General features: G+C 41.3%; 2 protein-coding genes across 2 annotated transcripts in view; one reads left to right on the top strand and one right to left on the bottom strand.

Moving 5' to 3' along the window:
- The window catches only part of JMJD1C (jumonji domain containing 1C), a 320,800-nt gene extending 297,955 nt beyond the window's left edge, over window positions 1–22,845 (bottom strand). The window contains exon 1 of the mRNA XM_018042212.1: window positions 22,687–22,845. The gene's annotated coding sequence lies outside the window, so the exon portion shown is untranslated. The remainder of the gene's footprint in view (window positions 1–22,686) is intronic.
- Window positions 22,319–25,612, top strand: part of REEP3 (receptor accessory protein 3) — a 98,109-nt gene continuing 94,815 nt past the window's right edge. The window contains exon 1 of the mRNA XM_018042215.1: window positions 22,319–22,527. Within this exon, the coding sequence (XP_017897704.1) occupies window positions 22,496–22,527 (32 nt within the window). The 5' untranslated portion in view covers window positions 22,319–22,495. The remainder of the gene's footprint in view (window positions 22,528–25,612) is intronic.

The following is a 25,612-nucleotide window of genomic DNA, read 5'->3' as shown; positions in this document are numbered from 1 at the left end:
GTTATAAAGCAGTATAATTAACTCCCTCTAGAACGCCAGAGTAAGTGACTGTTTCTGGAACAGTTTAAAATGCTTCCCAGAGGAATTCTACAATATATACAAAGAACTTATACTGATACTTCCCAAACTCTTTCTAAAGATTGAAGAGAGGGGAACACATTCTATGAAGCCACCAAAGGCACTCTAGGAAGCCTCCATCACCCTCAAATGAAAACCAAAGACACTATCAAATAAGAAAACTACAGGCCAATATCTTTCATGAATATAGATGCAAAAATCTTCAACAAAATATTAGCAAACCAAATCCAACAACACATAAAAAAGATTAGATACCATGACCAAGCTGAATTCATTCCAGGGTCACAAGGATGATTCAGTATACACAAATTAATCAATGGGATACATCACATCAACAAAAGAAAAGACAAAAACCACTTGGTCATCACAATAGATGTAGAAAAAGCATTTGATAAATTCAACATCCATTCATGAGAAAAACTCTTACCAAAGTGGGTATAGAGGGAACATATCTCAACGTAATAAAAGCTATTCACGACAAACCCACAGTCAACATAATACTCAACAGTAAGAAGCTGAAAGCCTTCCCAGCAAAATCTGCAATAAGACAAAGATACCCACTCTCACCACTTCTATTCAACAGAGTATTAAAGTCCTGTGTGTGTGTGTGTGTGTGTTTGTGTGTGTGTGTGCGTGCACGCGCTCCAACACGCCTGACTCTCTGTGGCCCCACTGACTGTGGCTTGCCAGGCTCCTCTGTCCATGGAATTTTCCAGGCAAGAATACTGCAGCAGGTTGCCATATCCTTCTCCGGAGGATCTTCCCAACCCAGGAATGGAACTTGTGTCTCTTGCATTGGCAGGCGAATTCTTTACCACTGACTCACTTGTGAAGCCAAATAGTATCAGTGGCTTCAAGAAAACATAAAAAATGGAAAACTTGGGAGAACTTGTCACATTTGAAGAAATGAGAGAAATTCAGTGCAGTATGAGTGAAGCTCAGAACACTTAATGGCACTGGGGGAGGGGGGGCGGTCTGGGGACAGAGAGGAAACGAAGCGGTGAGAGCTGAGGGTGGATGTGTTGGCAGGGAACTGAGTCCCTGGGCAGAGAAAACTGGAATTACTCTTTTCCTTAACTTCTCCATGCCCCTCTTTTCTACCTTTCTCATCTGTTTCACTATTACTGTTCCTCGTTTTCCTCAAATTTTTCTTTTAATAGTTCAGTCACTTCTTTGAGGGGGGGTAGGTCAGACCACACATAACGCGGGATCTTAGTTCCCCCATCAGGGATCAAACCCGTGTCCCTGTCCCCTGCATTTGAAGTGGGAAGTCTTAACCACTGGAGCCCCAGAAGTCCTACAACTATTTTTAGTTAATGAGTCTTTCCTCCATTACACTTAATCTGATTCAAAATAATTTCATACTGCACTTCCATATTCATATGTAATCTTTTAATATGAGATAATCAGTATTCACTTAACACATTATACAAAGACCCGAAACTTCATTTTTTAATAAGAAGGAATCTGTACCAATACTCTTGACCCTCCTTTTTCTTGTATACTGACTCTCACATTGTACTCAGCTTGGTTGTGGACTGTCTAGTAAGAAAAGGAGAGGCTCCCTTTTTTCCTTTCTTTTTTCTAGGTCTCTGAGGAAGGTGGATATCAATATGTGTGTGCGCTAAGTCACTTCAGTCGTGTCTGACTCTGCGGCCCCATGGACTGCAGCCTGCCAGGCTCCCGTGTCCATGGGATTCTCCAGGCAAGAATCCTGGAGTGGGTTGCCATGTCCTCCTCCAGGGGGTCTTCCCAACCCAAGCATCTCTTCCCAAACCTGCATCTCTTGTATCTCCTATGCTGGCAGGCGGGTTCTTTACCACTAGCACCACCTGGATATCAATATAAATGCTGCCAAGGCCTATCCATACTGGAAAGGCTTCCCTCTCTCCCCTCCCCCCGCCTTTTTTTTTTAACTGGGTCTGAAAATTTGCTTTGGAGTACACAATTTAAATTTATGCCTTGGTACTGCTGCATTTCACACTATCATCACAGAATCTTCCATGGTTGTTTTCGACAGAGCTTAGAGCTACAATCCTCCTCGGTGGAAAAAACAGGTTTGGGCTCCAGACTCTTTCCAGACAAATAAGGCAACTTTCAGAGAGCTTTCTAAGCAGCTGAATCAGAGAGCTGCCACAACACTCCCTTTGAGAGTCCCCAGAGGAAGTTTTCTTGCCAACTTCAGAAACAGCTATGTGTCACCACAAAAGAGAACTTATTCTAAACTAAAAAAGAAAAAAAAAAATCCAACTTAGCAGAAATTCCTTGCCCTAAAAGAGATTTTATTTTTAAATAATATGTGAAGTAATCATTACTTTTTCTTTGAAAGGCAACCTTAATTTCCAAATAAAAAGGTTGCTTCAAATACCAAGTCTGATGACGTTAATCAAGAAGGGAGGTTTTCATCTACAATAACAAGTTAAAAGATCATTTTTAACACTAATTAGTAAATGAAAATAAGCATTTAAAATGTAAGAAAAAGCAAAACAAATTACACTTTTATACACCAAGCTGGAAGTGGTTGAGTCCAAAATCCAGGGGCGGGAGAATCTAAATAATTAAAAATAACTCAGACAAGTAACTCACCACAGTACTGCCTGAATAACTCTAAAATTAAAGTCTTCACTTTGTTTTAAAACTGTGATTCTAACTAAAATGTAAATCTAGAAAACAGCTGCATCTTCAAGAGCAGTGTCAGATAAGAGTACTAGCTTCCTTATTTAACGGAGGAAAAAAGGACCATAGATTAAAATTGTATGGATTTCTCTTCGAATTTCTCACTTCTTTTCTTATTTTTTTCCTTATCTTCTTTTTTCAACACCATTGATAATTTAAGAAAGTTCTCTGTGTACGGTAACCTGATAAAATTATACATTTATAACAGGAAAATTTAAATAACATTAAAATCCAGACTGATATCTCCTGCTTCCCTGGTGGCTCAGACAGTAAAGCGTCTGCCTGCAATGCAGGAGACCCGGGTTCGATTCCTGGGTCAGGAAGATCCCCTGGAGAAGGAAATGGCAATCCACTCCAGCACTCTTGCCTGGAAAATCCCATGGACGAAGGAGCCTGATAGGCTACAGTCCATGGGGTCGCAAAGAGTCGGACACAACTGAGCGACTGCACTTCACTTCTTCAGACTGATATCTATGTAGGACTCACAGACTATTTTTAAGTAGAAGGGAACAAAACATAATTTCAGAAAGTACAAATTATTTAAATAGTACCTAAAAGGAAAAGGCATAAATGTTCTGCTTTCATACATAAATTGATTTGTGGTTTATCCTTCAATAAAAGCAGATGGCCACCTGATGCAAAGAGGTGACCCACTGGAAAAGACCATGATGCTGAGAAAGACTGAAGGCAAAAGGAGAAGAGGGTGGCAGAGGATGAGATAATTAGATAGCATACTGACTCAATGGACATGAATTTGAGCAATCTCTGTAACCAGTCCATCCTAAAGGAGATAAGTCCTGGGTGTTTACTGGAAGGACTGATGTTGAAGCTGAAACTCCAACACTTGGACCACCTGATGCAAAGAGCTGACTCATTTGAAAAGACCCTGATGTTGGGAAAGATTGAGGACAGGAGGAGAAGGGGATGACAGGGGATGAGATGGTTGGATGGCATCACCAACTCAATGGACATGAGTTGGGGTAAACTCTGGGAGTTGGTGATGGACAGGGAGGCCTAGTGTGCTAGGCCATGGTTCATGGTTCATACCCCATGGTCCATGGGGTCACAAAGAGTCGGACACGACTGAGTGACTGAACTGAAATGGGAGATAATGAAGGACAGGGAAGCCTGAAGCGCTGCAGTCCATGGGGTCTGAAGGATTGAACAATAACATTTTCATGGATCACACAAGTGGCCACCATAAATGGAGGTAATAATGTTAAACAAGAGTAGAAAAAGTCTGATAGAATTAGAAATCTCCCAAACTACTTTAAAAATGTTCTTTTTCTAACCCATATCTCTAAATCACATTTCAAAAAAAGAAGAGAGAAATGTGACATCAGGAAGTTTTTCCTTCGTGCAAGTGATCAGAAGCAGGGTATATGATTTCTTGGTAGTCTGACTTTCAATTACTTTTCAAAACACAGATAATTATTAATCCATAGTAAAGAACTACAAAGCTCCATTATAAAATGAATTTCTAGGTTCCAAAAGTGAAAATATATTAAATTTTAAATGTCACATTTTAACTCCATACTTTCAAGAGGTAAACATATTTAAATTAACTTCCTGATATCCTGAGCAAGAATCAACACAAATGACACTAAAATAAATTAAAATAATTTAGTTTTAAAAGACACACTATTGAGTGTGAAGAAATTATCACTAGCCTACCACTGGTAAAAGCTGTGAATTGCTATCAACTTTTCTGATGACAATTTGGTAGAACCTACAACTTTTAACATATATCTACTCTTAAACACTGGAGAGGGAAATGGCACCCCACTCCAGTACTCTTGCCTGGAAAATCCCATGGACAGAGGAACCTGGAGGAACATGGAATCAAGAAGAGTCAGATATGACTGAGCGACTTCACTTTCACTTTTCACTTTCATGCATTGGAGAAGGAAATGGCAACCCACTCCAGTGTTCTTGCCTGGAGAATCTCAGGGACGGGGGAGCCTGGTGGGCTGCTGTCTCTGGGGTCGCACAGTCAGACAAAACTGAACGACTTAGCAGCAGCAGCACTCTTAAACACAGGGCTTCCCTGGTGGCTCAGATGGTAAAGAATCTGCCTGCAATTCAAGAGATACAGGTTTGATCCCTGAGTCAGAAAGTTACCCAGGAGAGGGAATGGCTACCCACTCCAGTATTTCTTGCCTGGAAAACTCCACGGACAGAGGAGCCTGGCGGGCTACAGTCCATGAGTCTGCAGATGAGTCAGACATGACTGACAGACATACACACATTCTTAAACATGGCCATTTCCCTTCTAGGAATTTTGTCCTATTAAAATACAAGGTCAAATGCACAAGAGTAAACACACAGTAATGCTTCCTGTAGTAATGTTATTGACAGAGAAAATCTTAAGAAGCAAAGAAACAGAGGCTCGTACTGGTGTAAAGATAAAGGCACACCACATATATATTCTAAACAGACAGTTTCCAAAAGTATAATACCTTCACTTCACTTTATTCCTCAAAGCTGAGATCAAATGTCATTGCCTTGAGGAGGATTTCCTAGAGACCCATCTTCCTTCTACGTGAAGTGACCTCCTATGAACTTTTATACCAAAAGCCCAACATATTTTAGTACTTATAACATCCTAAAGGAAATCAGTCCTGTCTAATCATTGAAAGGACTGATGTTGAAGCTGAAACGCCAATACTTTGGCCACCTGATGCAAAGAACCGACTCACTGGAAAAGACCCTGATGCTGAATGAAGAAGAAGAATGAGGGCAGGAGAAGGGGATGACAGAGGATGAGATGGTTGGATGGCATCACCGACTCAATGGACATGAGTTTGAGTGAACTCCGGGAGTTGGTGATGGACAGGGAAGCCTGGCATCCTGCAGTCCATGGGGTCGCAAAGAGTTGGACACAACTGAGCGACTGAAGTGAACACTATGCTTTAATCATTTACAAAGCAGGGACTATGTTTTATATCTGTTTATCTAAATGCCAAGCATAGTGCCTAGGTATTAAAGAAAACCAGAAACTCATTTCCTAGAACTGTTCACTAAAAAACCAAGTAGCAGTGAGTACCAAGCACTCAGACTGTAGTCTCCAAATACCAAGTTTCTTCAAACGCACGCCTGATTCCAGGTCTGGATCAGGACATTTACATGATTCTGGAGTGTCTTATCATTCCAAAAAGCAAAGAAGCAATCAAGGGCAATTAAGGTCATGTCAGGAAAACGTAAGAGCCAACTTGAAGAGTCTTTCACCAGCCAATCTGAGTATCTGTTAGAGAGCAATGGGCTAAAAGAGTAAATATTTGTAAATCCACAAATTCATCAAAGGATACTAAAATTAACTTACTCATCATCATTGGAGGATCCTAAGGAACCAATTTGTTAGCTTGAAAACTGATGAAACAAGGGGAAAAAAATTGAACATTTTATCCTTCCTTTTTTACTAAACTTCATTTTGGGGTAACAAATAATTGACAAGGAAAATTTCTCTACTCAAAAATGTTTTAATCATTAAATATGAGAAAGATTTAATTTAAAAAAGAGTATCACCATTTTGTAATTCCTAATGAATTAACAGATCTATACAAATAGCCATCAATGGCCACCAACAGACATTATGCACCCCTTAATGGAAATACGCAACACAATTTATGAGGTAGCCAAGCCAAAAAACTCAAACCTCTAAATCTAACCACCAGCCTATAGGAAACGCAGGGGCACAGGAACAAGTTAAATGATATCACAGGTATGCAACTAGTCAAATCAAGACTGAGGGAAATTGTACACGATAAACAAACTAATTTCTTCAACAAACCTGGACCTTTATAAGGGGCTGTCATGAGGGGGATGGGACTGGCCAAAAGACTACACAGAAGGAGTCTTCTGTTACCTTCTAGTAATTTATTCTGTAACACTCATGATGGGATCTCTGCTTCAATCCTACTCTCATCCACTTCCAAGGGTCTCTGGTTCACTTTCATATACTATTGCTTGAAGCTGGCTATCCCCTGACCTTAGTGCTAAAACGTCCCTTTATTTGTGAAGTTCTGAGATATTCCCTTGAATTGAAAAGACATGGGGCTACACCAGTTTCACTTCCATTTTTCTCATCTCTCCTCCATAAGTTTCATTATTTCCTTCTGAGTTGCGACGACCTGAATTTCTGTTTCAAATCATCTGTGCCTCCTTCCATGCAAGATGGCCTTTTATCCCCACCCAATGCCATATGACTTGCATTGCCTACAACAGTTGGGTTATACTTCCCTGATTGATTTTCACTTTTGCCATATGACTCACCCAACTAAGCCAATCCAATGTGAGTGGAAATGAAATGTATGCCAGGTCTGAACAAATGCTTTCACTGCATGTTTCTACCAGTTCTGTTTCTTTTTCCTTTAGTCAGAAGAAAAGCATGTCCCAAACAAGAGTTTATTCCTTCAGCCTGAATCCTGGAAATGAGATGATTACTGAAGAAGATCCCCAGCCACGTGCAACTAACATAACCTGAGCAAGAAACAAACCCATATTGCCGTAAACTCCTGAGATGTTAAAGTTAGTTGTCAGTGCAGTAAACCTAGCAAAACCTAATACTTGGCAATAAAAGAGATAGACAGGATTTTTAAATATCTACAAAAGATTTTTGTAAAAGTAGTCCGCAACTTCTTTTCCTTTAGAACTTAATTCATTAAAAAAAAAAAAATCTCAAGAGAAATGAAACATATTTCCACACAAAAACTTGTACATGTATGTTTACAGCAGTATTATTCATAATGTCCCAAAAGTAGAAGCAATCCAAATGTCCATTAATTGATCAATGAGTTAAATAAAATGCTATCTATCCATACAATAGAATTTTATTCAGCAATAAAATGAATTAAGTATGGATGCATGCTACAAATGGTTGAACTTGGAAAACATTTTGCTAAGTCAAAAAAGTCAGTCAAAAAGACCACATATTGTATGATTCCATTTATGTAGATGTATGGAGTTTCTCTGGGGAATGATTAGGGTGATTTAAAACTAACTGTAAAAGGTAGATAGCTCTGCACATATGCTAAAAACGACAGAACTGTACACTTTAATATAAGGGTAAGTTACATGCAATTGTGAATTTTAAGGCTGTTATTTCTAAAAGTCTATAAGTGGATGTTTTTAAAAAGTTCTATCACTATAAATGAAATAAGTCAATTTTCTGCTCTAAAGCTGTACAAGTTTACTTTGCAAACTAGGAGAACATACTGGAGTAACAACCTGAGTAAAAAGCCCTAAGTACCTAGAAAAGAGTACATAAATAGCATACTTCAGAAAACATTCAGGATACAAGCTTGGAGTAAAAAAGATTTTTAATTGATTCTAAGTGTAACTTTCGGATGATATGGATTCAAAAAACAAGCCTTCAGAAAACAAAGTAACCCAGAAACCTTTGTTCAAGGTCAAAGCAACCAATTACTATGAACTGTTCTCTACACAGGTACAGTCAAATTGTTCTTCACTTCGGAAAAATATAAATCAGTCAATAAATAGTCAGTGAGCACAGTGGGCCGTTAAGATACATAAGGGTTATCTCTCAGTCATTTGCAAATCCTCAAATTTGGAAATAAAATCGTGGCACCTAATTTTGCCTATACAATGAAATAAAGTAACCATAACAAAGTTGGGCGATTGTTGGGAAGAAAAGCAGAAAGTCATCACATCTTCTGAGTAAAGTGGTCATATCCGGAAGTGAGTGACTCACTCCTACACATAAGGCTCCTAATCTTGTGCCTAAACATAATTATAAAAATTACTAGCTCCTGGGCCTTCAAGGTCTCAAACAACTGAAACAAATAATACAAGACTGACATTTCTGCATACAGAGTATGAGGATAGGAAGAGGGATGGATACACACACAGAACAGCCACACCTTCTTCCTTTTCTCAACAACCTTACAAACTAGTCCAGGAAACTAGACAATCAAGCAATGGTGCTGACACGGAGTCTGACGATAATTTAAAACAAAAACGTACCCGTTTTGTGCCAGGCCCATACTAGGCATATTACATCAACACTAGCTAATTTAATTTCTGACAAGCCCATAGGAGGGGGCTTGTCTAGACCGCAAAGTATCTGACCACAGATCACACAGAGTCAGGCTGATGAGGTCAGAATCCAAGCCGCACCATTCAGCATGAAATCCTCACTTTTAATCGTTAAGCCACACTGCTTAATGACCTTTAAAAATACACTATCAGCACTGGGGTTAGAAGGCACACTGTGGGGACCTCTCTGGGGGTCCAGTGGCTAAGACTCTGGGCTCCCTCTACAGGGGGCCTGGGTTCAATCCCGGGCCAAGGACCTAGATCCCGAATGCCATAACTGAGAGCCAGAATAGGCAAGTAAATGAATGTTTCCTAAAACATAAAATACATCTTTAAAAAAAGAAAGCACAATGTGAGGAGAGAGAGACAGAACGAGTGATATGGTCTTCATGATGAGAACATCACAAGCACATACTACAGAAGCAGCGGAATTCAGAAGAGTCTGATACTGGCAGTTATACCTCAAATAAGTAAATGAAATGACTCTGAAAATGTATCAAGTCACTAATCTAATAAAAACAGAAAGGAGACTGAGGGCAGTAGTTTCCAAATGGGGCCAACCACGTCTGGGTAACAGATGGCTTATCAGCATCACAGTCATGACCATACCTCTGCCTTTAATCTCTCATCCACAAGAAGCAGGGGGCTTCAGAGAGCTTCAAGTATTTGAAACAACTCCCTTATCTGATAAGCATTAAAATTAGTTTTAACCAATAGCAAATCTTTTACTTTTAAGATTTCTGCTTACAAAATCAAATTCCTTATGATTATACAGTGGAAGTGAGAAATAGATTTAAGGGCCTATATCTGATAGTAGACTACCTGATGAACTATGGAATGAGGTTCGTGACATTGTACAGGAGACAGGTATCAAGACCATCACCATGGAAAAGAAATGCAAAAAAGCACAATGGCTGTCTGGGGAGGCCTTACAAATCGCTGTGAAGAGAGGCGAAAGGCAAAGGAGAAAAGGAAAGATATAAGCATCTGAGTGCAGAGTTCCAAAGAATAGCAAGAAGAGATAAGAAAGCATTCTTCAGCGATCAATGCAAAGAAATAGAGGAAAAGAACAGAATGGGAAAGACTAGAGATCTCTTCAAGAAAATTAGAGATACCAAGGGAACATTTCATGCAAAGATGGGCTTGATAAAGGACAGAAATGGTATGGAACTAACAGAAGCAGAAGATATTAAGAAGAGGTGGCAAGAATACATGGAAGAACTGTACAAAAAAGATCTTCACAACCCAGATAATCAGGATGATGTGATCACTAATCTAGAGCCAGACATCTTGGAAAGTGAAGTCAAGTGGGCTTTAGAAATCATCACTATGAACAAAGCTAGTGGAGGTGATGGAATTCCAGTTGAGCTATTTCAAATCCTGAAAGATGACACTGTGAAAGTGCTGCACTCAATATGCCAGCAAATTTGGACAACTCAGCAGTGGCCACAGGACTGGAAAAGGTCAGTTTTCATTCCAATTCCAAAGAAAGGCAATGCCAAAGAATGCTCAAACTAAGGCACAATTGCACTCATCTCACATGCTAGTAAACTAATGCTCAAAATTCTCCAAGCCAGGCTTCAGCAATACGTGAACCGTGAACTCCCTGATGTTCAAGCTGGTTTTAGAAAAGGCAGAGGAACCAGAGATCAAATTGCCAACATCCGCTGGATTGTGGAAAAAGCAAGAGAGTTCCAGAAAAACATCTATCTCTGCTTTATTGACTATGCCAAAGCCTCTGACGGTGTGGATCACAATAAACTGTGGAAAATTCTGAAAGAGATGGGAATACCAGACCACCTGACCTGCCTCTTGAGAAATCTGTATGCAGGTCAGGAAGCAACAGTTAGAACTGGACATGGAACAACAGACTGGTTCCAAATAGGAAAAGGAGTGTGTCAAGGCTGTATATTGTCACCCTGCTTATTTAACTTCTATGCAGAGTACATCATGAGAAACGCTGGACTGGAAGAAACATAAGCTGGAATCAAGATGGCTGGGAGAAATATCAATAACCTCAGATATGCAGATGACACCACCCTTATGGAAGAAAGTGAAGAGGAGCTAAAAAGCCTCTTGATGAAAGTGAAAGAGGAGAGCGAAAGAGTTGACTTAAAGCTCAACATTCAGAAAATGAAGATCATGGCATCTGGTCCCATCACTTCATGTGAAATAGATGGGTAAACGGTGGAAACAGTGACAGACTTTATTTTTGGGGGCTCCAAAATCACTGCAGATGGTGACTGCAGCCATGAAATTAAAAGACGCTTACTCCTTGGAAGAAAAGTTATGACCAACCTAGACAGCATATTCAAAAGCAGAGACATTACTTTGCCGACTAAGGTCCGTCTAGTCAAGGCTATGGTTTTTCCAGTGGTCATGTATGGATGTGAGAGTTGGACTGTGAAGAAGGCTGAGCGCCAAAGAATTGATGCTTTTGAACTGTGGTGTTGGAGAAGACTCTTGAGAGTCCCATGGACTGCAAGGAGATCCCACCAGTCCATTCTGAAGGAGATCTGCCCTGGGATTTCTTTGGAAGGAATGATGCTAAAGCTGAAGCTCCAGTACTTTGGCCACCTCATGAGAAGGGTTGACTCATTGGAAAAGACTCTGATGCTGGGAGGGACTGGGAGTAGGAGGAGAAGGGGACGACCAAGGATGAGATGGCTGGATGGCATCACGGACTCGATGGATGTGAGTCTGAGTGAACTCCGGGAGTTGGTAATGGACAGGGAGGCCTGGCGTGCTGCGATTCATGGGGTCGCAAAGAGTCGGACATGACTGAGTGACTGAACTGAACCGACAGCTAACCAGGCTCCTCTGTCCAAGGAATTCTCCAGGCAAGAATACTGGAATGGGTTGCCATTCCCTTCTCTATGGCATCTTCCTGGCCCAGGGATCAAAACCAAGTCTCGCGCTCTGAGGGCAAATTCTTTACCTCCTGAGCCACCAGGGAAGCTCATCTGTCTAAATACTTTAACATAATCAACTCATTCCAGCCTTACTTTCCTTTTTCTAAAGTCATATAATTAACATTATCCTCCTTTGTTTTATTTTTTTTAAAGCACTTCCACATTTTTCTCTAACTCACATCTGCAGGGTCTTGAAATACTGAAACCAAAAAAACTATCCTAACTGCCTAAATTTCAATTGGCTCCTTTGCTGTTGTTCAGTCACCAAGTCATGTCCCACTCCCTGCAACCCCATGGACTGCAGCACCTTAGGCTTCACTGTCCTTTACTACCTCTCGGAGTTTGTTCAAAGTCATGTCCATTAAGCGGTGATGCCATCCAACCATCTCATCCTCTGTTACCCCCCTCTCCTCTTGCCCTTAATCACTCCTTTGGAAAAAAAAATGGGAGTTGCATCCTGCAATTGAGCAAACGGTAACAGTCTAAGATGATAGTGCCAAACGCCAACAGGTGAAAGATTTTCCCATCTCCACCTCGGCCCCCCTACCATTGCTCTCCTCTCCCAACTCCCAGGGTCTCCGGAGACCAGGGCCCACCACCTTCCTGCTGCAGCCCAAGCCCCCCAGGCCTCAACTTTCCCACTTGACCATAAGGCTCAAGACCGAGTTTGGGGACAAAAGAATAAGGTGCTGAAAGGCATCAGTCACTCTTGAAATTCCCAACTTGCTGGGGAGGTTTAAAAAAAAAACAAAAAACCCCGAGCAGACAGGAGGCTCTACTTCTAAGAAGTGGCAGAGACCAGGCCGGCAGGGTTGGGATAAAGTTCAGTTCTGTTCAGTTGCTCAGTTGTGTCCGACTGTTCGCGACCCCATGAATCGCAGCACGCCAGGCTTCCCTGTCCATCACCAACCCCCAGAGTTCACTCAGACTCACGTCCATTGAGTCAGTGATGCCATCCAGCCATCTCATCCTCGGTCATCCCCTTCTCCTCCTGCCCCCAATCCCTCCCAGCATCAGAGTCTTTTCCAATGAGTCAACTCTTCTCATGAGGTGGACAAAGTACTGGAGTTTCAGCTTTAGCATCATTCCTTCCAAAGAAATCCCAGGGATAAAGTGAAGTGAAGTGAAGTCGCTCAGTCGTGTCTGACTCTTTGCGACCCAGTGGACTGTAGCCTACCAGGCTCCTCCGTCCATGGGATTCTCCAGGCAAGAATGCTGGAGTGGGTTGCCATTTCCTTCTCTAGGGGGTCTTCCCAACCCAGGGATCGAACCCGGGTCTCCCACACTGGAGGCAGACGCTTTAACCTCTGAGCCACCAGGGAAGCCACCAGGGAAGGGGTGAAGTAGAAAACACCAAACCTACAAGCGGTGAAATAAGGGGTAGAGAGTGGCAGAGCAGAGGCCCCGAGCAAGTCCCAAGAGTCACAGCAAAAAGCTGCCCGCCTGCTTAAAACTCAGGGGAGGCGGGCAGCAAGTCATTAATAATCAAAGATCTTGGAGGGAAAATATTTTTATAATATGGGATTCATAACGGAAAAACAATTTAAGCGATCTCTTGTGTGAAACTTTGGGGAGACAATGGACTAAATGACCTCAACAATCTATGGTGGATCTCACAACATCTGATTCTTTGCCTAACCAATGAAATACGTCTACCCCAGAAATATGTCTACTCCACCCTCACTCCAGTGTCTTCCTCCTTTCAAATCTCACACTCACAACCTACCAGCTGCTTTTCATTACCACCGGGATTAAAGGAAACCAACTGTATTAAAATATGGTTATCAAAACAGTACAAGAAAATGTGATTTGATAACACTGTGTGTGCTTTTTTAATCAACTCAGTAAACAATAAGTGGAAACAGCGGATACAATGTCAGACTTTATTTTGGGGGGCTCCAAAATCACTGCAGATGGTGACTGTAGCCATGAAATTAAAAGATGCTTGCTCCTTGGAAGAAGGTGATGACCAACCTAGATAGCATATTAAAAAGCAGAGACATTACTTTGCCAACAAAGGTCCACCTAGTCAAAGTTATAGTTTTGCCAGTAGTCATGTATGGATGTGAGAGTTGGACTATAAAGAAAGCGGAGCACTAAAGAATTGATGCGTTTGAACTGTGGTGTTGGAGAAGACTCTTGAGAGTCCCTTGGACTGCAAGGAGACCCAACCAGTCCATCCTAAAGGAAATCAGTCCTAAATATTCATTGGAAGGACTGATGCTGAAGCTGAAACGCCAATACTTGGACCACCTGATGCAAAGAGCTGACTCATTTGAAAAGACCCTGACGCTGGGAAAGATTGAAGGCAGGAGGAGAAGGGGATGAGAGAGGATGAGATGGTTGGATCGCATCACCGACTCTATGGACATGAGTTTGAGTAAGCTCCGGGAGCTGGTGATGGACAGGGAGGCCTGGCGTGCTGCAGTCCATGGGGTTGCAAAGAGTTGGACACGACTGAGAGACTGAACTGAACATAGCAGACCTACCATAGTTTCAAGGTAATGATGTGTGGTGTAAGTAACATTTCAAGACACCTGCAAAAATGTAATGTGATATGAAAATACCTGTGATTTCTATCCACGAAAAGTTAAAAGTGGTACAAATAATACTGTAGTTTGTTTCATATCAGTACATTCATAGCTGAAGTTTATGCTAACCTTCAGGAAAACATTAGTAGAAAAAAGGTTATTTTTCACCTTCTAAATTCATTGCCTCCTGAACTCTATTCAAAAACCTAATTTGTGAACCTCAAATTAAACCCCTGATCATTTTCTCTCCACGTTAATATAATGGCCTTGGGATGGATCACCCTGCCTCTAATATTTCATCAAATCTATCCTTCACCCTGATGAAGGATCACAAAGGTTCATCTTAAAACAATACTCCCCTGCTTAAAATCCCTGGAAGGGTTCCTCGCAGCCCACAGGACTGTATGGCCTTGACAGATGCGCTCCCCAGGCTCTGTTTCTCTAAAACAGTACTTCCACGAGTTTCCCAGCATTACACTGAACTTTCAAGACTTTCTGCGGTGTTCTCTTTTCTACTCGTACATGATTCTACTGAAGTGTGGGTGTGTGAAGGTCGCTCAGTCATGTCCAACTCTTTGCGACCCCATGGACTATACAGTCCAGGGAATTCTCCAGGGCAGAATACTGCAGTGGGTAGCCTTTCCCTTCTCCAGGGGATCTTCCCAACCCAGGGGTCGAAACCAGGTCTCCCGCATTGCAGGCGGATTCTTTACCAGCTGAGCCACAGGGAAGCCTGTCATCCTCCAAAGCATCAGTGTCCTTTCCCCCAAACAGACCAATCTCTTCCTGGCCTATGAACTTCAAAATCAGTAAAGAGTTTTGCCTGGCACATTATCCTGGGCTGTGGCTATCTGCATATATTCCTTTTCCCATACATGACAGTGTATCTTCCCCCAGATTCAGTGTTCCCCCTACTGCAAAAAGTGGTCTTGAGTATTTCTGAGTTTTTCTAAACTAAAAATAATATCTCATATCTCGATTATAAAGTTCAGTTTACAAAGGGATTTCTTACGTGTCCTTGTTTAAGTCTCTTAATAACCTTACAAAGACAAGCAGTCTAAAGGATTACCTTAATAACCCTATAAAAATAAGCATTCTAAAGCTTTACCTTTGTTTTGTAGATGAGGAAACAGAAGTCCAGTGACATAAAATGATTAGACCTGAGCAAGTCAGCTTAACAAGCTAAAGCTGGGATTATAAAATCCAGGCTCCTTGGTACGACACTTACTGTGAACTATAACCAATGTACCAGGCCCAGGATAGGTGCATAAAAAACATGAGAGTGCTTCTTTATCAAGGTGGATGAAACTGGAGCCGATTATACAGAGTGAAATAAGCCAGAAAGAAAAACACCAATACAGTATACTAACACATATACATGGAATTTAGAAAGATGGTAACGATAACCCTAAATGCGAGACAGCAAAAGAGACACAGATATATAGAACAGTCTTTTGGACTCTGTGGGAGAAGGCGAGGGTGGGATGATTTGGGAGAATGGCAATGAAACATGTATATTATCATATGTGAAATGAATCACCAGTCCAGTTTCGGTGCATGAGACAGGGTGCTCGGGGCTGGTGGACTGGGATGACCCACAGGGATAGGATGGGGAGGAAGGTGGGAGGGGGGTTCAGGATGGGGAACATGTGTATACCAATGGCTGATTCATGTCAATGTATGGCAACACCACTACAATATTGTAAAGTAATTAGCCTCCATTAAAATAAATACATTTATATTTTAAAAAAAAGAAACTATTCAACATGGTACCAATATGACCCTATAAGCAAGTTTTTTTTAATACAGTAGTACAAGTCCTTTGCTGTACAGCTGAAACTATCACAATGTTGTTAACCAACTATGCTCCAATATAAAATAAAAAAAATTTTAAAGTATAAGTCCTATAATAAAATTATAACATAAAGCTAAACATTCGCTAATGTTTAAAAATATAACCAGTTTTCTCTTTTAGAGTTTTTAACATTATTCCTATTATTCTAGACCTCTGAAATAAAAGTTTCTTATAAACACTAGTTAAATACTACACAACTAACTAGGGGTTATTACTTCCATCACTAGAAAGAGAAACTAAAGTAATAGCTTAATATTTTAAGAATGTTCCAATTTAAAACTGTCAGGTAAGAATTCTCAACATTTGTTACCTGCTAATTCGTATTTATTTTGATCAAGTTGTTGAAATTTTTCAATGCAATTTTCACATGTTATAACATGGCCAAGTATTTTGGTTCCCAATAGTTCTCTCTTTTGAAATTTGAGGCTTATAGAATATTGAGTTTTCAAGAGGATGCTGCATGAACAGTAAAGAGCAAAATTCAATTCAATGAAACAAACATTTATTTTTATATGTAAGGCTGGTAATGCAGGATGAGATGTGGAAGACATCAATTCCTGCTTTCAAGAAGCTTACTAGGAAGGATGACAACCATAAAAATACCCATAATTTTTAAAATATGATGTTTATATGTTTTAAATGGTACATATTACACTCCTTAGGTAAACCTTCACATAAGCAGTTGGAGCAAAAAAAAAAAAATTTAAACATCCAAAATATCCTTATTTGGAATGAAAAATATACTGTATACACTACACAGAGTGGATATTACATAGTGGTGGAAATCTATGAACTACAGTCACAAGTAACAATAGGTAAGTCTCAAAAACAGGATACAGTAAGGGAGGAAAGCGTTAGGGAAGGAGAGAAGGAAGAGCGCAGAGGATCTGGAAAAAAGGAAAGATGAAGAGCTTCTTCAAGTGATTTTTAGCAAGGAGTACATGCTTTCTTAGAACCAGGAATAATTTTTTTTTTTTTTTAAAGGACGGTGGTGGTAATTACATAAAGGAATTCCAAGCGAAGGTAAGGAGAGGGAAGGAGGCAAGCCCTGGTGGAAGGCTAGAGCTAGCTTGGTGTTGGCTATTTCCCTTTCCCCTGTTAGGTTCGGTTCAGGTGAAATAGTTTCTCCTGAGGGCATAACTTGTTAAAAAGAGTATTTCAAAGAGTATTTGGTGTATTTCAAAATGGTTTCTTTTTCCTTCCCCTGCCGACTTCCAGCAGGGAGGAACTTTTCTCCCACATTAACTGTGACGATCAGATTCTCCTGCAGCTTTAAACTCTCAGAGCTGTCGGCTTTCCTACCGTAGCATTGATCCTTGCAGAGGTTTCCACTCTGGTGAGTTTTAATTCTCTGTACTGCCTCTCTCTCCAATTTGGGAGGACGTTTATGACCTCATTTCTCTGAAGCACATAAAAAGAGCTGTTAATTTTTTCAGTTTGCCCAGCTTTTTACTTGTTGTTAGAACATAGTGGCAACTCCTAAGCTCCTCCTTACATGCCAGACTGGAAACCAGATATTCTGAGTTTTGCGATATGTTTTTAATTAATGGTTTTTTAACAAGTGCTTTGTATATTAAGAATGTTAACCTTTGGTTTTACGAATGTTTTCCCCCAATTTGTCATTTGTCTTGAAATTTTGTTTATATTGTTTCTGACGACATAGGAGTTTTAAATTCTTATGCAATCAAATCTTATGAAATTTGCCCTTTTGGTTTCTGATTTTATGGCACGCATTGACAGGCCTTTTCATTATCAAGATTACATTACCTTCACATGTGTTATCTTTTTATACTTTAATGGTACTTTTGAATTTTACATTTACAGTTCTTATCCATCAAGAATTACTTTTTCTTCAGATTTTATTAAATGGCTAGCTGGCTGTCACAAAATCATTTACTAAATTTTACATCATGTCCCAACTTATGTAAAATTCTACTTTCATCTTAAATACCTATATACAACTCTTATTCAAGACTTGATTCTCAGTAAACAAAAACCCAGCAATAGAGATAGGCCTGGTAAGGAAGTGGACAGCTGGAGACAAGTGATAAAAGAAGATTAACTTTACATTGTTCACCCTTTCGAATTTTATTCCATGTGCTTCTAGCTACCACTCAAAATTATCAACAAAAATTGTTTAACGTTCTGCGTAGTGGACATAATAGAATTACCAAATATTTCAGTTCTCTGTAAATTACATCATAACAACCCAATATGTACCTGAGCAATACCTGAAATCATAGATCTACCTTGATTTCAAACCTGGGAACTATAATTTAAATGAACAGCTGAAATACCTGAAATATATCTAAACCCTTCATCACTGCAACCAATGCTACCATCTCAAATGTGTAACAGCCTCAGATATGTGCATTCCCTAGACCCAGACATTCCCTAGACCCAGCCACCGGCAGATGCATTTTGCTTTCTTCATCAAATGTTGGCTAGTAACTATCAAATACTTAATTCAGAATCTAATCTTTCTGTTCTAATGCAATCCAATTATGGCATTTTCAATCTTATTTCTTTATAATTTGATTCAGATGCCAAAACTGGCCTGTTGTAACCATAATACCATAAAGCAAACTGGCTAACACATAAAAAAATTCATTTAGCCGCAGATGGAAAAACAACAGATTTTTGTCTTTTAAGTTATTCTCTTTTAGATCCTCATGTCATTTTCTAAACAACCATTAAAGGTAGACTATACTTTTAATAAACTATAAAAGTTAGCGATTTTACCCTTTCTATACATAAAAATATTTTCAAGCACTTGAAAATACTCCTCCAACAGAAATGGGAAGGTGACCTAGTATTCAGTTTCATTAGTATACTCATTAATTATATAGATTAGATATTATCTCTGTACTCTGTAATTCTCTTACTACCTGCTCTCCAAGGTACCTTCCCACTCTTTTTTTCCCTATAAATCAGCTACTTTAACATGTAGGAGACACATATTCCACATATCTCCCAGGAACTGGGAGAAAAATCAATTCTTTTTAATAGTCTAATTACCCTTACTCTTTAAAACCCCTTGCATTTGATTATCATAATATTATCCTCACTTAACAGGAAACATAGATACACTTGCCAAACATCACAGGAATGGCAATTAGAAACAGGTCTCCTGATGGAATGTCCTTTGCCCTAAATATGCTGCATCCCACCATGATTAAACACAACACCCAAAGAAAAGAGTCTTTGCAGAACACAGTGAAGGAAGCAGTCAAATGAATATTAGCAATATGCTTTTTAAAAAGCAATTAAGTTTAGTATTTAAAGAAACAATTTTCCATTTTCTAAACAAGAAATGGTCTCAAGCATGCCAAGAGACCACCCTTTAAAAGGCAGCAGGTCATGTATTTCCTTTTCTCCCACGTCTCCGAGCCTTGCCTTACACCATGAAGAACTAATCTAATGGCCATCTATTACCAGATCTCAACTATCAAGGCACAGCCCAGTACACCCACTACTAAAATCTGGGTTCTTCTCATGTAAGGCAACTCCTCAGATGAAATTACAGTCTGTTTAGACTAAGAATTCTCAACCAAATCAGGCTTGATGTTCCCCCTTCATAAAATATTTTCCAGCTTCTGCTTTAGCACCCAGAAATGAAATTAAAAACAATCTCCCTACAGACTTCAAACAAACCCATGTATCTATCCTAAATAAAATATAGATGGAAAAGTGAAATGAAAATCATTTAAAGTAAGGTATGTGTTTCAGCATGTTAATCTTGAAACAAAACTGAACTAGAAAACATACAAGAGTAATTACCAGCTAACCATGACAGCTATGAACACAAAGTACTTTGTGAGACAATTTTCCAAAACTGTAAACAACTCCTGATCAAATTGTGAACAAAACAAGTCTTTCTTTCACAAGTTGCATATAGAAATAGACACTGGAAAATTCAGTAGCGGTTAAAACCATGCCTTATACATAAAACAGAGGTTCTAGGTTCAGATAAGCACAAACATTACACAAATGTCAGGCAGTGTGTTCTTAAACCTTGCAAAACATGGGAACATTCTTTGTTTAGAACAGCCTGTGCACCTTCAAAGAGTATATACCATCCCTGGCTCTCACCCATCAAATGCTAGTGGTTAGCCTTAATCATTCCAACAATCCCCAAAAAATACCTCCCAACCTCCCCCCTGGAGGGAGCCTCCATCTGGACCCACTGCCTTAAACACATTTCAGCCCTCACAGTATAACGTGAAGAACACTCGGGAAATATGCACTCGAGTTCTCGTTCTATCCCCTCTAAGTTATGTGGTCCCTGACACTGAGTTCTCTAAGCCTCAGTTTCCAGTGTGCTAAACAGGAATAAACATTTACCTAGGCTCTGAGTTGTAAAAGTTTTAAAAAACATTATTTGGACTTTTACTGGGTAATTACTTTACCCTAGAGAATAGGGAAACACAAATAACTAATATACCACACCTGCCCTTAAACATTTGACCACTCAGTAGGTCAGACCTAGGTGAAACACAACCACAATATAAAGCAGAATGACAGGCATTAAACAGAAATTCAAGTAATTAATTATGGGGGCCTGGAGAAAATGAATAACTATGAAAATCAGGACATCAAGTCCAGGCATAGGCATGGAGCATGAAAACATAGCTTGGTTCAGAGAAGAATGGTAAGGGAAAAAATACATTAGAGACTGGAAAAAAAATTAACAATGTAAAAACATTTAGGATCAGTTCATGGAGGAATCTGAATGCCATTCAAATGCTTTGAGTTTAATTGGGCAAGAGAACTTTTTAGAAAACTGGTGTTTATGTGGCACACCTGATTTTCAAATAATGCTGAATAATGGCCAAAAATGATTCCAGACAAATGCAAATTTTCATCATTGAGATCCCTGAAATTAATAAATACGTTCTTAAAATGCATAAATAAGCAAAAAGAGCCTCAGTTCAGTTCAGTCACATCCAACTCTTTGCAACCCAAGAGTACAAAGCCTACCCAAGAGTAAAAAGGAGTTTCCGATTTCATTCCTTGCATAACAAAAACATTACTAATGTACTGAACCTGGGACCTTAAAAAAACTCAGGATAATCTCCTATTCGTTTTTTATTTTCTCTCAAACAAGTGGCACAATTTTATAAAATGTATTTAGCGTACTTCATGTCACTCTTGGAAGGCAAGAGGTAAACCGCAGTATTACTGACCTCTTTTTACTACAGGGAAACTGAGGAACAAAAAGAATAAATTACAGTATGGTCACAAAATAAACTATTTCCTAGACCTTTTAATCAAAGGCTTGAAGCCCATGTTTCATCCTTTATTCTTCGTATCATCTGAACACTAGAATTATCTTTTATTACCATCTTAACAGGAAAAAAAAAAAAGATGCGATTAAATTTCAAGATCACTTCCTCGATTCGGTATTGCCACCAAAAATATCAGAGTTTAAATCCTACCTCCTGAAATTAAGATACCTGCAAGGTGCGAGCAATAACCCAACTTCCCAAAAAACAGACAGCTATAAATAGTAAGACAGGTCAGGAATCCTAAGCCCAACTTTTACTCTGAATATCTGGCAGATCAGAGGTGTGTTTGTAATACAGGCTTTGCGGATGTTGTGATGGGACGATGTCGTAAGAGGCCCAGAACAGTGGTATCTACACACTCACTACTGCAAACTTGAAATCCAAGGCTTTCCTCCTCTGCCCTTCCCTGCATTGCACCACAAACCAGGAGACTCCTGACAGGCCTGTGCAACGATTCTCCCGACCTCTGCCTGAAAATGCGGTACTTTGATGATGTCCAGGGCCTCGGTGAACAGTGAGAACACCGATGTAGCTAAACGCATCTCCAAATTTCTCCTCTCCAGAATCTAGGGCCTGGTCCAAAAGGATTCCGTCAGACACAGAGTTTCCACGACTATCTTGTTTTTCACACAGATATCAACAACCCTCACCCCCAAGTCCCCTTCCTCAGCCTCTCCCCACCCTCTCCCCTCTACGCCTCGTGGACGTTCTGGACAAAGGAGGCAGAGCAGGGAGGTTAGAGCCAAGGAGCCAGGCCGCCAGGCCGTCCGGCGCGGGCAGGGGTCCCGGCAGCCCAGCCCCCGGAGCCGGGCAGCCCAGACTTGGCCTCGGCCAACGCGCCGCCGCCGCCTATCAGCGGAGCGTAGGGGCGGGGCTGGCTGGCTCCGCGGCGGCTCCGCAGGCGGGCGGGGAAGGGTGGGGGGGACCGACCGCCGCGCAGCTCCGGCCGCCGCGCGCAGACACCGGGCCCGGCTCCCGAGGGCGCCAGCGCGGCCCCGGGGAGTGCGAGGAGCCGGAGGGCGCGCGGCCTGCCGTTGGCCGCCTAGTCCGCCACCCTCGGCACCCACCCGCCCCAGACGCGGGGTCCAAGCCCCCGGGAAGATGGTGTCCTGGATCATCTCCAGAGCCGTGGTGTAAGTGTCGCTCACGGCGCCCCTCCGCCCCCACGCGAGGCCCGGGAGGCCGGGGGTGGCGGCAGGGGCCGGGAGGAGAAGGGAAGGCCCGGGCCTGGGCGGGGTGGGGCGGCCCGGCCTCAGGCCTGCCCGGGGTCTGGGAGCCCTCGGCCTCCTCACCCTAGTCCACGTCGCTGCGGGGCTCCCTGCGTCGGCCGAGGGCCCGGCTGCTGCGGTGCGGCCGGACTGCGTGCGGCTCGTCGGCCCTGCTCCCGCGGCGCTGGGTGGGCAGGCGCGCAGGGCAGGCGGCGCGCGCTCCCTGCTCCCTCTCCCCGCGCTGCGCGGCACCGCCCTGCGGGCCCGGGAGCGGCGCGCCTCGCGGCGGCGCCCTGCGCAGGCTCCGCAGAAGCTAAGCGCGGGAGGCTCGGCGATCCTCCTGAGGATTTCGTGGCAGCGCCGAGCCTTTGTATCGTGCGTTGCGGGTCTCCCAGGGCCGCTGATTGCCTCTCGGTCACGTGTGGTAGGAGGAGAGATTTGTCTAAAAATCCGAGACCGCTCCCAGCTCAGATCCCTAGGAAGGGTCTCAGTTGCCCCGAGATTTACAGCTTATCGAGAAAGGAGCTCATTATTGAATGGTGACACTCGCCTGCTCGAACGGATCCCAGAATTTGGCCCTGTCGTGGTGGATATATTTGCAAAGGGATTGAGAGATTGCAGGTGCCTGTTGCCTTTGTTCAGATTATCCATTCATTTCATTGTGCTTTTACCACTAAGTTACAGGCCCATAAGAAAAGAATTAGCTGAGTTGTGGGGTTTACTCTGTAAAGGTTGGACTACAATTTAAACTGATTTCCTCCAATCCTTCCTGACTGAACCCCCACCTGGAACACGGGAAGTCACGAAGTAAACAGCAGTGACGTAGTTATAGCCAGGGGCCCATGTATTCATTAATCATGATCTCTGTAGGAGTATTATCTCTGTACCTTTCTGAAATGTTTTCAGGTGGCAGGCCTCTCCGATTAGCTTTATGATGTGGTAAAAAAGAACATTGCCAGATTGCTCATTTATTTCTCAATTAGAATTAGCTAATTTTTCTGTTGTTTTGTGTTTTGGTTTCTTTTGGGTTTGTTTTGTTTTTTCTTTTGAGAGTGAATCAATCGCTTAGTAGCCCTGTTTAACTTTCTTTACAATAGCATTCAAGATGTGTCATTTGATGGTCTGAATGCAGTTTTTTTCTTCCTCGGTATAGTTTTTAATTTTAAGCTTCAGAGGATTCATCTGTACAAAACTAAAATTCAAGAAATAATACCACACATGTCTTAAGGTTTTGTTTTTTACGGTTTGTTTTGTTTTGTTTTGTTTGCCTTTTGGGGCTTTCTTTTGAGTCTACGTTTTCATAACACAGACATCACTTTCCTAACCTAGTAGATGTCTATCAATTGTTGTGTCAGTGCCTGGAAAATCAAGTATCCAGTTAAGATATTGTCACGTTGTTTTGTTTTTGTTTTTATTCTCGGGGTTCCTTTAACCAGTTCTTTGACAGAAAATTGTGAAGCACTCATTTAATTTACGTTCATCAAAGTCAGATTTTTGTTTTTGATCATTAATTATGAGTATGAATGTCTTCTATGTGCTATCTAGAACACAAGGGTTAATAATGTATGACCAATCTTAATGGAACTGACGGATGCAATACCAGATACCTGCAGGACAGGGTGAAGTCTTCTGAGAGTTACACCCAGAACTATAGGGTTTAGACAAGGAAAGGATTGCATCTGGTTGGAGAATCAGAAAAAGCAAGGGAGATTACATTTGAGATGGGCCTTCAAAGACGGACTAACTTTAGACAGCCAAAGATGAAAACGGAGAGGATTCCAGATAACTGGTCACTGTGAGCCAAAGAACCAAGAAGGGAAAGCCCGGGTTACTGAGGACTTAGAGACGGGGGGAGAGAGAAAGCTGGAAAGGTAGGCTGGGGCCCATTTTCAAGAAATATTCACGGAGAAGTGATAATTATTATTAGGCAGCCATGGATTTGCTTTAGAAGATTCTGTGCCTTAGGTGAGATGGTTGTGAATGGTAAGACTCTGAAGATGGGAGACCCCTTAAGGAGTTCCCTAACTGGAGAGAGGATTAAAGCCTGCAGTGCTAGAATTTACAGAATTAAAAGTGCAAGGCAAAGGAAAGGGAGATAATAGTGAGGGAGAAAAGGTCATGAGAATGTATTTATCAAGTGTCAGGAAGTTTCTCTCTTGAGCCCTTGAACTATTAGCATATTAAAAAGCACACTTGCCAGGGAATATAAGCATCATTATATTTTGTCCCTCTGTTCCTCAGTTTCCCTTTCTCTAAGCACTGAACGTTTTCTACTCCCTTGATCACATGTAAGAGTAAGTACATGAAGGATCAACCCCAGGGTTTATACAAAGTTGGAAACCTTTTCACACTCGCAGATAGAATTTACTGCATTCTTTCTAATCCTCAGGATCAGCCAACTAGTCCTGAACCTAAAGAAGGATCAGAGAGTTCTCTCCATATGAACCTTGGGCAATATGAACCTTGGGTGATATGAACAAGGAACACAAGGACCCTTCTTAACCTGAGCTCCCTGAGTGCGTGAGCACTTTCTCCCTAGCCCGGTGGCAGACCCTTGCTAGGAAGAGCACCGACTTGGTAATCAGCCCTGGATGCCAGTTAATAGACCCGGGCAACATACTAAATCTGTGATTCATCGTCTTAGAATGATTATAATATTTACTACTTAAAACTGTTGTCAATATTTAGTTTAACTAAAAAACACGAACTGTGCCTGACATTTGTTATGCGCTTGAACTTAGTATATAGATAGAGGTTTTTGTTTTTATGAGGGAGAGAAGTTAGATGGTGTAGCAAGAAATATCATTGGACTGTCGTCGTCTTTAATATTATCATTGAAAACCTGGAATTTAGAACTAGCTTTGGTTGTATTAACCAGATACATGACCTTTAGTCAGTTCTCACTGATTATAGACCTCTGTTTCTTACTCTGTAGAGGTAGAAGGATCTGGTAATCTCCAAAATGTTTTGTATAGCTGTAGCATTCTGTGACACTGTAAGGATTTTCATT

The sequence above is a fragment of the Capra hircus genome, chromosome 28, assembly GCF_001704415.2.
Source record: "Capra hircus breed San Clemente chromosome 28, ASM170441v1, whole genome shotgun sequence".
Taxonomy (NCBI): domain Eukaryota; kingdom Metazoa; phylum Chordata; class Mammalia; order Artiodactyla; family Bovidae; genus Capra; species Capra hircus.
The sequence above is the reverse complement of the archived record's forward strand: the minus strand, read 5'-3'. Positions and strand labels throughout refer to the sequence as shown.